General features: G+C 39.7%; 1 protein-coding gene across 2 annotated transcripts in view; it reads left to right on the top strand.

Moving 5' to 3' along the window:
- The window catches only part of LOC112157044 (catenin alpha-2), a 91,634-nt gene that overhangs the window by 72,008 nt on the left and 3,482 nt on the right, over window positions 1-16,144 (top strand). Inside the window, exons 7-9 of one of the 2 annotated variants that reach the window (XM_024289495.2) lie at window positions 156-269; window positions 6,793-6,974; window positions 7,517-7,622. In XM_024289495.2, the coding sequence (XP_024145263.2) occupies window positions 156-269; window positions 6,793-6,974; window positions 7,517-7,622 (402 nt within the window). The remainder of the gene's footprint in view (window positions 1-155; window positions 270-6,792; window positions 6,975-7,516; window positions 7,623-16,144) is intronic. The other variant, XM_036212653.1, reaches the window with a different exon arrangement.

Below are 16,144 nucleotides of genomic sequence, written 5' to 3'. Positions count from 1 at the left end.
AAGAATAGACAATTTCCGTAGTCTTGATTGTTAAAGAAAGCTTACACTTTCAGCCATCAATTTTCAAAATGTGTTGTATTCTTTCTTCTTCTGTTTTTTTCTCCTCCTGTCTCTTGATCTCCGACGGACCGGCTCTGCCTTTGTGCTTCCTCCAGACACCAGAAGAGTTGGAGGATGACTCAGACTTTGAACAAGAGGACTATGATACTCGCAGCAGGACCAGCGTCCAGACCGAAGACGACCAGCTTATTGCAGGACAGAGTGCTCGGGTGAGTGGACGCTTGCCTCCCTAAGAGCAAATGAGATGTTTCTGTCCAAGTGGACACCGAGCCTCAACATCACAGTATGTAAATCGGTTTATTCCGCCTATTTAAACCTGCATAGAATTTAAATTACCCTAACAAGTGGTGTTATTTGAAATAAACATTGTTTGGGGATTGCAGGTGTAAAATTGCAATCACAAACAAAGAAGTAATTATCAAACTCCCCTCAGACCCTCCCCAAAACGCAGCATCGAACCGAGCCAAGGCCTCACTCGTGATCACTAGGGTCTAGGCTTTATTGCACATTAGCAATTTTTCACTTGGGCCCAGCTTAAAGGACATTAAGAGGGTATCATTGCCTGCTCCCCTCCAGCAATACCGAGGCTCTAGCTGTGTGTTTCATGTTGAATGGATTGTGGATGGCAGGAGAAGAACTTGGCTCAGTGCCTCTCCCTGTGGTCCAGGCTTGCCTAAGACTCTGTCTGCAAACATCAGGGTAATGCAGAGCAACAACTACACAAATAAGCAAGCAAACACACAATTAAAATCATTTATACATGCATTCTAAAGTCTTGCTGTTTAGACTATTACATTTCTGAACTGTTTTATTTTTTTCTTGTAAAAATGAAGAGATGTAAAGATCTGTAGGAGTCGGTCCCTGATTGTTAAAGGAGTTTGTTGAAGCGACATCATGTTTAAGTGAAATGTGTGAGGAGACCTACTCAGCAATCCAGCTAATTTGTTGGCATAAAGAGCCGGTCGTCCTTGAAAAATCAAGACTGCACAGTAGCTTTCGACCTGCATCTTCAGCTCAGCAAATTTTATTCCCATCTTTTTTTTTTTTTTTTGTCAAAAGAAATCTAGCATAGCTTGAAGAGTTACAGAGTCTTTGTAGCTCCGACCTTGGCTTTTTCAACCGTTGGTTTCGTTTTCAGTTTTTTTTTTCTGCTTTCATGCAATCAGAATCTATTATTCAATATAAACCTTTTTTTTTTTCATTTTTCAAATCAGTTTCACATTTAAATACCAAATCTGTATGAGGTTTGTTTCTTTTCTAGAATGGCGAATGTACAGCCAAATGGTCATTTTGTGTTCCCTCTCCGTGTCAACCATTTGCCATTTCAGATGAAAACCTGCTTTAGTCCATCACAGCAGACGTTGACTTTGGGGTGCTTCAGAATAACTGCGGGGGTTTTGGGTGTGAAGTACTTTGGGTTTTGTTGTGTTCAAACTCCTACTAAAACCCCTGCGGCGTAGCATCGCAGGGCCATCTGAGCTAATATGCACCAACGCCTGTACACAAAAGAGCTTTACAGCACCAAACTGTTGACTAGTTTTCCTGGCACTCCGCAGACTTTTGAGTGGGCAACTCTTTTTTTAAGAACAGTTGGAAGTCTCAGCATGTCCCTCCGACTTGCACCTCTGATACCGTCATATAGGGTGAAACACAAATATTATTACATCTTCCAGTTGTGCTTGGATAAGGTGATCCATTGTGTCACATTAAGTTGTCAAACACAGTTAATCCTGTTAGTTGATCTTGTGGAATCTGGCATATATCTGGCACGCTAGCAAAGTTTCTGTGTCAGACGTGCACTGCTTTCCATTAATCTGGTGGGAGTCGGATGTGTTGGTGTCATGTCTGAATGACTCCCCCGACTGCAGCTTTTTTTTCTCTCCGCAGTGGCAGTTTGATTAGGTTAGACCTAGTTTCATATGCATATCGCTTTCAGTGTAAGCCACTGCAGTAACATTAACAGCAGCTGCAGGTGAATTTTTCATGCTGCTGTTCAGAGTAATCTGACACACCGCGTTATTAAATAAATAACAGCTCTGCCAAACTGTCCTCCTCCATTGTTTTGCCATGATAATTACCTGCAGCATTGAGTTTTTGGGGGGGGCTTTTTATGTCAATATTGTGGTTTATTTTCTAAGCTTTGGATGCAAATAGAAGACATTTCTAGCTGAAGGAGGTAAAACTTAAGTTCTATATGTATGACGCCTGAGTTTTTAACTGTTCTTTTTGAATTTCAAGTTTACAGTTATAGCTCGACTTTAGCAACAGTTTTGAAAGTACATGTAGATTTTATCATAGAGACAGCTGCAACTTTATCTATTTAAGGACCCAAGGCTGAGGGGTGCACAAGGTCGCCATCATTCCACTCTGCCTTTTTCAGCAAATTTACCTGTCAAAAATGTGCTTTATGTGAACACTTCATTAACCATAAAAGCACGTGTGGGCACAACAGTTCTTGGAGTTCTGAACTGTCATAATAAAAGATTCTCTCAGTGCGGTTATTATATATATATATATATTTTGACTTATATGCACTTGATTTTCATGCACATCACAGAGTGAAGCTGAACACAGACTCCATCTATTAAGGGGAGGGGAGACACAAACCCCTCCTCAGTTTGTGTTTCACCTATTGATTGTATATAGAGAACTGGACAGAGTGGGTGTGACAACACCTATAGAAAATACCTTACCTCTGGCTCCAGCGGAATTAAGCCGTATCAGTCGCCATTTTTCTGCGATATGGAGCAGAAAGTGGGAGAGATCGCTCAGTCCAGTTCTCTATGTACAGTTAATGGTTTCACCTAAAGTCCAAGTTATTATTTTTGTAGGTAATAAAAACGAACTGCACATTTGTCTTCATTTTTGTGTTTTTCTTTAATCAAATTGAAGTTTTACTATATTCTGTTTAAAATTAAAGCATTTCCTTTAACTTTTGCAACATAGATGATTAAATATGTATTTACTTTAATTGGCATATTTGCCCCTCTAATCTCCTTTATTAACCTATGAATTGTCTCTTTCCTCTTAATGATGATTAAGATGGCACTCTATGAGGAAATGTTGCTCTCATTTTTATCAAATTACACTTAAATTGGTCAATTCCCTTGTTAATTTGTCAATCTTTATTTTAATTTAGCTCTCTCTTTTACTGCTACATCCATTAATTCACACTCACATCTATACCCAAGATTTCTATAGTGTAATTTCTGTGACCTGACTCCCTCCAATCCTTACATCAGTGTTTCAGCATAATGAAACAGATTGCTGTGTGTCCAGTGTGTAGAGCTTCTTGCTGTTATACTTTGTGAAGGGAAAAGAGAAAAGGATGCTTTTATTTTTTATTTTACCCTCTTTTCTTTTTATGTCCCTTAGAACCACTGCAATAGTTTCACTTCATGTTGCTCGCACCGCACTAATAGGCTCCGCTAGATTCATTGTCCATCTATAGCACTTGTTTTATTTTATTTTATTTTTTTCTGCCACCAACAAATATATAACAAAGTGGGGAATTAAAGCAAACGAGTGTTACAGATTGATAAATTCATTTTTAAAGAGTTCACATGGTAAAATATGGATTTTTTACCCCTCCTCCACTCATAGACAGTGTCATGCCCCCTGAGATTAAAGTTTAAAACAAGTAGAAGCCATGCACATCCATAAAAGATGGTTTTGCTGTGAACCACTGGTGATCTGCCCAACGCGCCTCAGCCTGTCATCCCAGGATAAAGCCTGCTGTCCTCTCACGGTCATGCCAACTTGACATTGGTGATATGTGTTTCTATTCAGAGACAAGAGGAGGCATAATCCATTTTTTTTCTTCCTTCGAAGCTGACATAAGCACGCAGAGGTTTACAGTGGTGATCCCCCCCAAAGCCCGTGCAGGAGGTGGACATCACACAGGGACGCTGGCATGAGATCCCCTGTCTCACTGTGTCCTTAGCGCTGAGAAAATTCAGGTCAAGTTCAGAGCGGCTTCAGCGTCCCTCTGGGTTTTTCCTTTAGTTTTCTTTTCTCACTCCAGTTAATGTTTTCATCTTGCTATTCAAGCACGTGCGGCATAAAGCCGCTGTAGCTCCACGATGGGGGAACAGGCAGCCAAAAACACTGCACACTTCCAAAACATTTTTTGAACTGACTGATTGGAGAACTGCTGATAGGCCATCCATAAAATTGAACTGTAAATGTCTGGGCAGTTTATTTCAAATGAAACAAATTAAAGTCATTTCAAGACGCCGCACTTGGCGGAGAAACTAGGAAAGTGCTCTAATCCCTGCAGACGCAGCCGAGTCGCATAGTGTATTGGCAGAGCACTGCCTCGGACGGATTTGCCACTGTGTTAAGCTCCCAAGGCCCGCTCTTGTTGTTATCAGTAAAGAAGGGGAAGGGATTTGGGGATAAGTGAATTCTAGAGAGCTGCCGAGGAGGAGGAGGAGGTGGTGGTGGGGTGCGGGGCGTGGGGGTGCTTCACCAAGAGCCATCCTGCTCCCTTGACACCCCAGTCGGCTCATGTGTTTACCCCTGTTCTGCAGAACCCCCTTTCTCTCTTGCTTCTTTCCTGGCGCTTACCCCTTTGTAACACTATTTTCAGAGTGAATTGGTATGCTAACAAAATCCCTTACTTTATGGCTCCAAGTTTTCCTTGATCCTAGTTTTTTTTTCTTCTTTTACAGTGAGTTTTCAGAGCTAACTGTTGAATTTCTGAAGACTTTGCACTTCCTTTTGCTATTTGGGCAAGCACACTAAAATGTGGGGAACATTGTCATTGCTTTTGTGGAAATAACCATAAAAAAATCACACACATTTCTTTAAATATTTGACATTTCAGCAGTGATATGAAGGGAGTGGATGTTCATAGCACATATCCAGTCCTAAAGTCACAGTCTAATGTTGCAGCACAGTCACCAGCTTTGATCTTGATTAGGCAGCAATCACAGTACAGCTTAGTGATTTTTTTTTTTTGGTGTCTTTTCATATTATTTTTTTTACATTATATTTTTGGCCACACTGATTATGAGGTTGTAATCACCGAGCCAAATCTCAGGAAACCAAAATGTCCCACTGAGAGACCAAGTGGCCTAAAAGTCTCTGCATTTAAATACCTTTTGATTTTTGATGTTTTCACAGCTCAAGTGCGGCTGAAAGCAAGCCGTCATTAAAATCAGTGCTATACATGCCGTAAAAGGTAAAAAAAAAAGATGTGATGAGTTTACAAAGTTATGAACAAACTTTCTAAATATTGTATTTCACTTTTATTCCCTCAAAATGACATTCATTTATTCATTTATGTGATCTCCACATGCATAATATGTAAAAGGGTCTTTTTTGGGGGGTGAATTTCAAATACGGCGTTGATTATATCGAGTCCCCAAAAATCAAATGAAAGCTCAAGAAATCAGAAGTGATTAAGCAGATTCAAAAGCTTGTTTTTATCAAAAGACGAGCCACGTTGTGAGTGAGAAAGTGGGAGACAGAGGATCTGTAAATTGAAACGAAATGAGCATGGGTGGATGTGCAAGCATGTCTGCACTATGAATACCTCTTGAGAGTTGTTGATCATGCACTCTTCATTGTGCAATTTAAGAACAGATGTTTCAAATGTGAGCAGTTTGACGGGATTTGCTTTCTCTGAATATATTTTTGTGAGTGAGCATTTTGGCATGAGCTGTTTTGGGACTTGTGGGGGGCTGTTTTGCTTTGTTAATGGGGGTTGAGTTTGCTAACAGTCAGCGACTGAGGGGAGCTGGTTCACCAGTAAGCTGCAACAGGAAGTGCTTCTTTTTTTTTTTTTTTTTTTTAAATAATCGTTCAGGTTCCCCTTTTCCACTGTGCCCCCCTCCCCCTTGTATGTTTCCTTCTTTTATTTCAAAATATGTCAGCGAAGGAAGCCATCTATTTTTCCCGCTTTCATTTTCCTCCTGACACGTCCACCAGAGGACACAAGCAAAGTGATGAACCTCACGCTCAGCTCACCCAAAACACAGAGGAAAATGGTGAAGGACGACTACGGTGATTATTACATTAAGAGATTAGCAGTTCTTGGAGGACAATCAATAATACATGAGGTTAAAAACTATGGAGATTTTTTTTTTTTTTCACTGTATTAGTTTTCTCTCTTCCGTTGGAGTCAATAGAATCGACCTAATGGAAACCAGGTTACTCCTTTCTCCACTTTGCCTCGCTGACACAATGTTGAACAAATGCATTATTCATTCTCTGGTCTAAGAAGCGAGGTAATTATACATTTATCTCCCAAATAATACTGGGTCCTAACTGCGCCTGTGACCTTGCCACAAGATTTATGCCATTTAGGACCTGCCCTCAAAGGCTGCTGAGAGAGCAAATGTGTTCTCAGAGATTGAGAGAGGGAAAAAAAAATCATTTGCTTTCTAGAAATGTAAGATGTCAGGAGGTTTGTAAAGGTCTGCTTTTAAAATGCAAAGAATATAAGGACTTATTTTAAAGCTGGACTAAAGCACTGCTGTGCAACTTTGGTGCTTAGAGCTGTCAAAATATATGATAAACTAAATCAAAATAACAAATGTTTCATTTTTATCCTTTTTTTTTGCTTTCAACTATCACTACGCTTAATCACCTCTTCTTTTAGGAAGCTATTATTCTCCACCTTCATGCTTTATCACCTCTTCAAACTGAATCTACATCCCTCGTTTTGATAATTCCTGCTAAAGCTTGCACTTTTCCACCCCTCTGTGTTTCCTGCACTGCCTGTAGGCCATCATGGCTCAGCTTCCACAGGAGGAGAAGGCCAAAATCGCGGAGCAGGTGGAGAGCTTCAGACAGGAGAAGTGCAAGCTGGACGCCGAGGTCGCCAAGTGGGACGACAATGGCAACGACATCATTGTGCTAGCCAAGCAGATGTGCATGATCATGATGGAGATGACAGACTTCACCAGGTAAACACGAGACACGATACGATTTGTGTGTCTTTTATCGGCTCCACAGCAAACTGAATAGCTATGCATCAGTGTTGTTGGCTCATGAGGCCTTCTGCCTGTGAGGCACTGGCTCCAACATTACAACTTTTCACCGACTCTAGTAACTCCCGATGAACTGAATAAGTTATGCATACCATGCATATTCATGTATGCTGATCTTAGCCACTTTACCAAACACTTAAGCATTAGCCGCTTGCAAGTTTCACATTATCCTCCGAATAAATCTGCTCACCACCACCACAAACAACACAAGCACCTCTCAGGGATGCATTGTTATATAGACTGTATTTTCTCCATCCTTTAGCTGTGACGTGTTTTATTGTTGGTTGATTTCAACGCATTCGTGATAGCAGCAAAAACAAATTAGCTTCTATATTTAAGCCTGTACGACACAGGGGTGAGCTCAATCTTTAAAGAGAAGCTCTGCATGCTCACTGCCTCTGCAAATCCTCCCACCGCGTCTCATTCCTCCCCCTATTTTACTCCTTGAATTTTAACAGAGGCAAAGGCCCCCTGAAGAACTCCTCTGATGTGATCAACGCAGCTAAGAAGATCGCAGAGGCTGGATCCAGGATGGACAAATTGGCTCGGGCCGTCGCCGACCAGGTAGTTTCGCAGTTAAATTGGTCTGACGTTCTCATTTTTTCTTTTTTTTTTTCCTTTTCTTTTGCTTCATGTTGTTCTATCTGTCTTAAAGTATCCATGACTGTCATGGCAACTGCAGAAGAGCAAATTTGGAGTTAGAGTAAGTGGGCATAGCGAATGGAAATCATTGCTGTGAGTATTGATGAGGGTAACTGGAGTGGTGAAGCTTTGTTGCTGCATGAGTTTGTTTCCCAGTGGAGCAGACACTGAGAGAGCAAGACAGCAGAACTAAGTTGTAATATAATTAGCTTCCAACCGATGTGATGCATTTATTATCAGATGAGTACCTCTCTAAAACACTCTGACAGACCATTTTCAATATATAATCAATCAGGCTTGTGTTGGGGGCAGATGGGAGAGAGTAGAAATATGCATTTCTGCTGTGTAGGTGTGTGTACACCTAATGAAGTGGGCCTGTTTTTTTTTTGTTTTTTTTCCAGACACCCTCTTTAGGTGAAGCGTACTGTAATGTTCTTTTTCATGTTTTCTGCGTCAAAGGAGAAGTGCGAATAAATCTTGGCTTAAAATTCACTGATTTATTGAGACGTCCTTGTGTGTTTGTAATCACATCTCCTGGAAGCCTGCAGACCCTTGATACAATCGCTGCTGCTTTCAGTACCCCATGCTGGGCTGTAGATACAGTGTATTAGAGCTCAAATAAACCTGAAGAATTTCACTAATGAAAGGTTTTTTTCTCTTTAAATCTTATGGAGGTTTGCTCATTTCCTGTTTATAAAACCACTTACAGCAAAAAAAAGGGAATTTATTTGTAAGTCTATTAACCGCTGAACTTACTACTGTAAGTTATGTTTTCAGATTTAGACCAAAAAGAGCATTTACAACCCGGAGTACCTATTTTATGCATTTTAGTGACTTCTCTGGAAGCTAAAGCTAAGCAAGAACCGGAGATATTGCTGGGGACACAAAGTCACAAACACCTGACTTTTCAACTGTTGAAATAGATCCGTGTAGGTCTTTGTTGTCCTGGTCTGAGCTGGTATCTGGCTCTAAACTGTATGAATTGGTAGCTCCAATATTGCTTGCCATTTTTGTTGCACCGGTAATGTTATATTGGGGTTGTGAAGGCTGTAAGCTAGCAGGAGGTTGCGTAAACAGATGGATGATGGGAAATGGGGACGGGCTTACTCCATGCCAAAAGTTCTGCCCACAACTGGCACATTTTCAAATGAAAGAAGGAGAAACTATTTCCAAGAAAACAACACAAGTTCTTCAATTTTGGCTAAAAACTGCATAATTATAATTAAAAGACCACTGAGAATGCTTTTACAATACATCAAAGGATGATTGGGGAGGGGCTATGAAGATTTAATTGATCGGCTAACTGATTTGATTCACTATGGAGGCTGGTATTATTTTGAGAGTAGTTATTCTTGTGGAAAAACGAAATTCTAAAAGAGAAAAAAGTACATTTCGTGCCCTCTTGTGACAGGAAATGACTTCATAGGAATATGTCAGTAGCACAGAGTGACTGCGAGTTCTCATAGCTCCAGAGCAGCCTATGCTTTTCATTCGGACAGACGGCTTCAGTCAGCTCTGGCACTTTTCCCCCAGTACTACTCTGGCCTGCTCTCTAGAGCATGTTGCGCTGCACAACAAAGTTTCAACGTCTAATTGCGTCTCTCCAAAACTGTCTGTTGTGTATTAATGAGCTCAGACGAAGAGATTAAAAAGCAGGATCTTCTGGTGTGAACGCCTCGTAGTAAACACTTGTGCGTTTCTGTGGAGGCATTTATCACTGTGTGCGACAGACAGGATGAAGTCAAAATAAAAAAAAAGAAAAACCTGTATTTGTGTTTTCGTTGCCTCCTTCGTGGACTGCTAAGTGCCAATCAGTGTTTAACAGGGCTTTGAGTGGGAGTGGATGTGTCACGAGGCAAATCACTTGAAGAACCTGTGTCGGAATTAGCAGTTTGTTGTAATGAAAAGAGCAGGTGGCTTGCCATTTTTAATTGTCATTTCCTAAACCACTGTTTACTGAATATTCAAAGCCTTCTGCTACATTTCCACAAACATCAAAGCTTTATTTTGTGACATAAACTGGGACACAAAGCTTTTTTCTTTATCCAATGAGTTGAATTTTTAGGCATTCGGGCCATGCTTTAGCCTTGACATTAATAGAATTCGAAGCCAAAAGAAGTTTTCCTCTCCTGAAACGCCTAAACAGAAATACATCACTAATAGCAGAATGCTGACTACTTCCTCGTGTTGCTTCCAAATATAAACAGGATTTTTGCATTCAGACTTGACCTTAGGTAATCTGTGGGAGTCCTGCACTTTGACAGTAAGACAAAAGGTTGCTCCGCTGCGTTCATGAAACTCCCTTAAGTGGCAAACCTTGTCGCCATAACTCCACATCAGCCCTATTGATGAACGCATGTGAAGCAGAAGGTAATTCAGCATGGAAAGAAGGGAGGACGGCAAGCTCATTCATAGTCATTTAGGTACCAGCACTTGACGTGGAAAAAGCCCTCGGGGAACCTTACCCCATTTCACTCCAGAAATGTCTTTTTTTTTCTTCTCTCATCTCTTGTTCCTTCTCAATCAGCTGCTCGAGCTGGAGCATCAACTCCCAAATCCATTACAAATACCAAATTCCTACCTTCCATTACATTCCTGGTATTTCATCCCATCTGAGCTCTGCTCAGAACTTTTTTTAGCAGCTTGAGTCTTTGGCTTTGCATTGATCGGCCATTTGCTTGTACACTCGTGAGCTTCAAACCCTATAATAAAACACAGACTTAAGGCCTTATAGGGGTTTGACCCATACGGGTGCTTCCGGTTTTGGGGTTGTCAGGATTATTTGTGGTGTATAAAGTGTATCATGAAGTATACAACCCTCCAGGATGTGAAACCACTCCTGTCACTTATCCATGTCATAGCTGTAGTCAATTTTCAGATGTCTTTATTGACTTCTTGCACATTTTAGGTTCTTTATTTAGATTATAAAATACCATCACATATTTGAAGAGCAAATTACAAACTTTACACAATAACTCTCAAGACGGATAGTGAACATTTTGGGTAATTTCAATTAAAATAACTGCTCTGCTCTTTGTTGATTTAATTTTACCTCTGACACTTGTGTCAATAACTGCTATAGTTGCCTTTAGGTTAATGTTTATTACAGCACCGGAGGACGTTGTTATGAACATGTAACAATACCAAAAATCAATATAAAATGCATTAGTAAAGCCCTGCTTCCAGAAGAGCTACAGTGGCCATTGGCATTGATTTTAATCCTACCTTAGATGAAAAACTGTTTTCTAGCAGGAGACACTGATCCAGCTATAATGGAGCATTTCTACTTAACTTTATGAGACTTTCAATATTGTAAAGTTAAAAAAAATCTGTTTTTAGTATCGCTACAGGTATTTGTTTACACAGAGATTTTTTTTCTTAGAGATTTAATGACATTTATGAGAATATCAGTTGCCACAGTAACAGACTCTTTTAAACAAGAGCATTTTAGTTTGAATTGACTTTAAGGCTTTCATAGAAAGAAGTATTTTCACTCATTTTTATGGAAAAATGGTCGCCGTGCTGAAAACGATTGTCCTCTTGTGTCATCGTTTGTGTAAACGCTGACTGTCTTATTTGTCTTTGGAAACTTGTGTTTGTAAATCCTGGTGTGTGTAAGCCCAAATCCTGCATTCTCTACTAGTACATATCTGGGAGTTGTTTTTTTAGTCGTTGATTTGCAGCTTGGTTTTGTCTCCGACTTGTGGGGTTTTTGGCGGTTTGTTCAGATCTAATTGCAAACCTCGACTGTGCTGCCGCATTTTTCTTAAACGGAAAAGGCTTGGCCTTCGAAATCCACAGAAACAAACCCTTCTTGTTGTCTTTTTGTTATTTTTTTTTTTGTTTTTTGGGTATGCTGTTTGGATCTTTAACATTTAACATTCTAAATAAGACCTTTAGATTCAGAATAAAACCTTGGGGGGAAAAACAAACACTCTTTTTTTATGCATGCTTTTATGTGAACTTTAATTTTAGCCTTTAGTTGCAAAACGCAAATATAAAAAAACAAAACAAAACAAAGCAAAACCTGAACAAGTGTCATTTATTTTTTATAAGTGCTGCAAAATAGACACAGGGTTAAAGTTAAAACAGCCAGACTTGTGTGTGTAGCTGTCACAACGAGTGCCTTTGCTGCTTTTGATTTTCAAACAGGAGCAAAGCTGTTGCTGCCTGCTGACTGCAGGGAAACAAACGTGACTGCTGTGTAATTAAATGACTTAGGAAAGCAGGAACTAACCCAAATGAATGTATTTTCAAGCACACAATGGTGCTGTTGCCAGAACAAAAGGAAGCATCGGCAATGGTAGAAAATTATGCCTGTGTATAATTGTTGAAAATGTTTCATTTATTTGTTAAAAATGTTCATCAGAGATGATAGAAGAAAAAAAATAAAATAAAACTGATATATTTTACTAAAACATGATGTGATAGGGATTATCTATGTTAGTGCTTCCATTCTGGTAGAAATTTCAGCTTTTACATGTTTATGTTGTGTGCTGAAGCGTCTGCACACTAATAGCTATGCTGCATTACCATTCAATACATGTCCATTTTTCAGTATAGATTCAATTTTATGTGTGCTTTTCTTGGGCCAAAAAGGTTTCCATATATCCATTTTTATAGAAAAACATGCAATTATGCAAAACGGTGGGGAAAAAAAATGTCACAATACTTCAATCGTTACGTCTATGTTTACCTTTGAAATGGGTGTTACCGTGTCATGCATCTGCTACATGCAGGCGCTGCATATGTGGCGTGACTGTATCATGTTCCAGACGTAGCAAGGGGCTGGAAGGAGATGCTTCCCCTGCAGACTATAATACCTCATCTCACCTATATATGGATCACCCAGTCACAGTTTGTCAGAGTACGACAGAACATGCAGTCCTGCTAAAATATGAGTGAGTTCATGAGTTGGATTAGGTTGAAAATGAACATCATTGACTGTATATGGAACTGGATCAAGTGAGTGTGATGTCACTCATGGGAAATGGCTTACTTCTGACTCCAACAAAATGAAGTCATTTTCAGTTGATTCATTTGCCATTTTTTTGCAGTACGTATGCCGCCATGTTGGAACCACATGATGTAGGTAAGCAGTGATTGGTCCAAATGGGTCTGAATCTCTGTTTCTATGGTAACCGCTCTTGCCAATCAGGAGTCAGCTTGTTGGAAGTCCACTGATATGACTGAGTAATAGCTGTTTATTTCTTATTAGAAATCTATGGGATTTTGGTTTCTTGGAACTTCCTTTCACTCAGTCCAGTTCTCATATACAGTCAGTGTTTTATATTCTTTTGTCAAATATATGTTCCAAGGTTCCTATGAATGCTGCCCTGTACACTATAAAGTGAAAAGGCAAAAAAACAACACCACGTCCCCGTTCTTGCACTTTGGACTGGGATGCACGGTTTTTGAAGTGTTTAGAAATGGAATGAAAACTTTCTCTTGCAGCATTTGACTTTTTTGAAGCAGCTTTCGTGTATTTTCTGGAACCTTTTCCGTTTTATGTAGCAGAACTCTAAGAAAAAATAAAACGTTTAAAACAGTAAAACAAAACAGAAGTCTGGAATGGCCACGTCATTTGAACGGAACTCTATTTCTCATAAGTTTGAGAGCTTGTTTGTTCCGCACAGTGATATGTCACTTGCCTACATTTTGACTCTGACTCATTCAGATGTTACTCAGTCAGGTCTAAATTATACAAATAGCAGGAACAAACTACTCACACGAGATCTTCCAAAAAATACTGAGGCAAGTGTGAAGATTGAGTTGAAAAGAGTCTTGGAAAAGGTCAAACAAAGAGTGTTTCCTGACATGTGGAATCCAACTTCATGTTAGGGGGGAAATAAAGGTTCAATGAGCCATACTAAGTAATGGACCTTACAATTTATTTACATCAACAGGGAATCTGTGAGATAACCAGGCAATTAGTCAGCTGTTCAATAGAGGACAATCGTGTCATGTCTGTATCAAAGTGGCTCGGGGCATCAGTGTACGGATGTGTGTGTTTGTGCAAGCGCTGCTAAGTGAGTGAGGCAAGCCAGCAGTTGCGATGCAGTAATAATACCAAGCAATAAGCACTCTCCTTGTCCCTCTGGCTGCTCTGTGAGCTCGGAGCTCCACCTCAGATTCACCTAAGTGCTCCCATCCGCTGCTTAAGTATTCTTCACTGTTTTTGCTTTAAGTCTAAGTACAGCAGAAGTGAAAATGCTTTTGGAAATTTGAGGAGCAAAAAAAAGAGGGTTTTGATTTACTCTTGCAGTCACACTTGAATGTGTAGAACGATCACAAGTACATGTAATTAAATTTCAAAACCTTGAGAAAATGAGCAACTTTATCTGCTGGGAGAACCCAGGGGGCCCTGTCTGTTAAAAATACTTATGTCTGAGTCTGTGACCAACTAAGTTCCTTTTTTATGGAACTGAGCAAACATGATACTAACAGCCACTCTACAGCATTAGCAAATGAAAAAACTTGTAGACTCGTGGAAGGTGTTTTAGATACCACACACACTCTTGATGGACATAGGGGGTGTAATATCAAGGTTCTGAGCTCATTGAAAGCTCATTTTTCTACTTGAAGGCTTTCATATTGGTCAAACATGGCCAGGTGGGTGGAACAAACATGCCTTGTAGTTGCTGGAATATCTAATTTGTCTGTTCTAGAGCCACAGATTCAAAAGTCACATGGATCACAGTATCAAACTCAATCTACATTTACCAAGCCAAACGGTTTTTGAAATTAGGCTATAACTATTAATCCTGATGTAAGAGTTCGTTAGTAATTATTAAATTAAATTAACTTGCCTCCTAATGGATTCTTGGTGAACTCTACAGTTGTTTTGTGGCTTTTTTGTGCTTCAGTTGGGAGAAGAATTAACATGGATACATCTGTAAAATATTGAGGGAAGAACATACATCCATTAATTAAAACGAAGTTTAAAATTAAGTTTTGGGTATTTTTTTTATTCCAATTGTGAATCAGGAGCAGATTATTTTTTTTTGATTGTTGGCTAAAAATGTCATAATCCTTAATAAAACACCATTGGGAATTTTTTAAAATGTATCAAAAGATAACCTATAAGTGCTTAAAGAAAATTAATGTGCATATTCCTTTTTTATTGGTTGTTTGTTTATATCGTATACTATGTTAATTTTACAAATGACAAACTAAACCAATAAACATGAAAATTCTAATGTATAATTTATATTCTTAACAGCAGTTGTCTTAATTTAATGTTTTGTAGAATCCCTCTTTGTAAAACACATCTATGGTTTGTAAAGCAAAACACTTGAGCTCCTTTTGCAGGTGTAGATGTGAGTTAAAGCTACAAACGATACGCCATGAGCCGCTTTACTGGCTCTGCCTGACCTTCAGCGACAAGCACTTACGGCTTGTCGATTCTGCTCATCTTAGCATGTGAGGCCTTTTGTTAAAGGGAGCGGATTATGTCAAAGACAACATCCAGTCCACTGGGAGGTATTTTTGTACCCCTGCTTGATGTTTGACCTACTCACTCTCCCTGTGCAACAAGAAGAAGAAGGAAATGAGCTGTGCATTTTCCCACGCAGGTTTGCTCAATCTCCTACTTAGGACAATTTAATGTTAATTGCTAGAAGGAAGGTGTTTCTTGGGTACGACGCTCAAAGAGTTCAAGCCGCTGATGCAGTTTTCTTAACCCACTGGGAGCTTAGTGGGCCATAGCTAGCTTCTGGAAGCCTTCCAGATGGGATAAAAAGGCGTAACGTGTGTGATGGTGGGACACCCGAGGAGGCGGTCCTCGTCCGCCACATTGGTCCATTTACTGCTCTGTATGAAAACTGTCTTTGCTGCTGAAGCAGCACAAAGGCCAGCAGGACGAGGTTGTGACTTCTGATCTTTATAAAGTCAAGAGGGGGAAGATAAATAAAAAAGGAGCAGCTGCAGTGGAAGCAGCTTTTGAAAGTCCATCCATTGTTAATTTGATCTTCTTTTACCGTTGTACTGCGCCTCGTGACCAATATGTTCCTCCGGAATAAATAAGTCTGACAGCCTCAACCTGCCTGCAACAAAACAACACTGGAAGGAGTGTTGAGCGACTTCTTCCACACTTAAAGAGAGAAAATAGCTGCCAGAATTCAGGGGGACTGGTTTTGTTCTTTTTCTAGCCATTATTTCAATTTAAATCAGCCTTAAAATCACAGTCCTTGAGCTTTTTCCATTATAGGTTAGTGAAAAATAAAAAAAAGACAGGTTTTATATTTTCTTTTTGGTGCTCTGCCATCTTTGTATGTTTTTCTTCTACTTAAGAAAGTGGAAGCTGAAGAGTGGAGCAGGTTATTAAAATAAATGCAGTTTGCAGTACAAGCACCAAATTTGACATGTATGTACATTAGGATCCCGTCTTTCAGGAAAGCACATTAGCCGTGAGAAATGCCAAGATTTAAAAAATATAAATGATA

Source organism: Oryzias melastigma, linkage group LG1, assembly GCF_002922805.2.
Source record: "Oryzias melastigma strain HK-1 linkage group LG1, ASM292280v2, whole genome shotgun sequence".
Taxonomy (NCBI): Eukaryota; Metazoa; Chordata; class Actinopteri; order Beloniformes; family Adrianichthyidae; genus Oryzias; species Oryzias melastigma.
The sequence above is the reverse complement of the archived record's forward strand: the minus strand, read 5'-3'. Positions and strand labels throughout refer to the sequence as shown.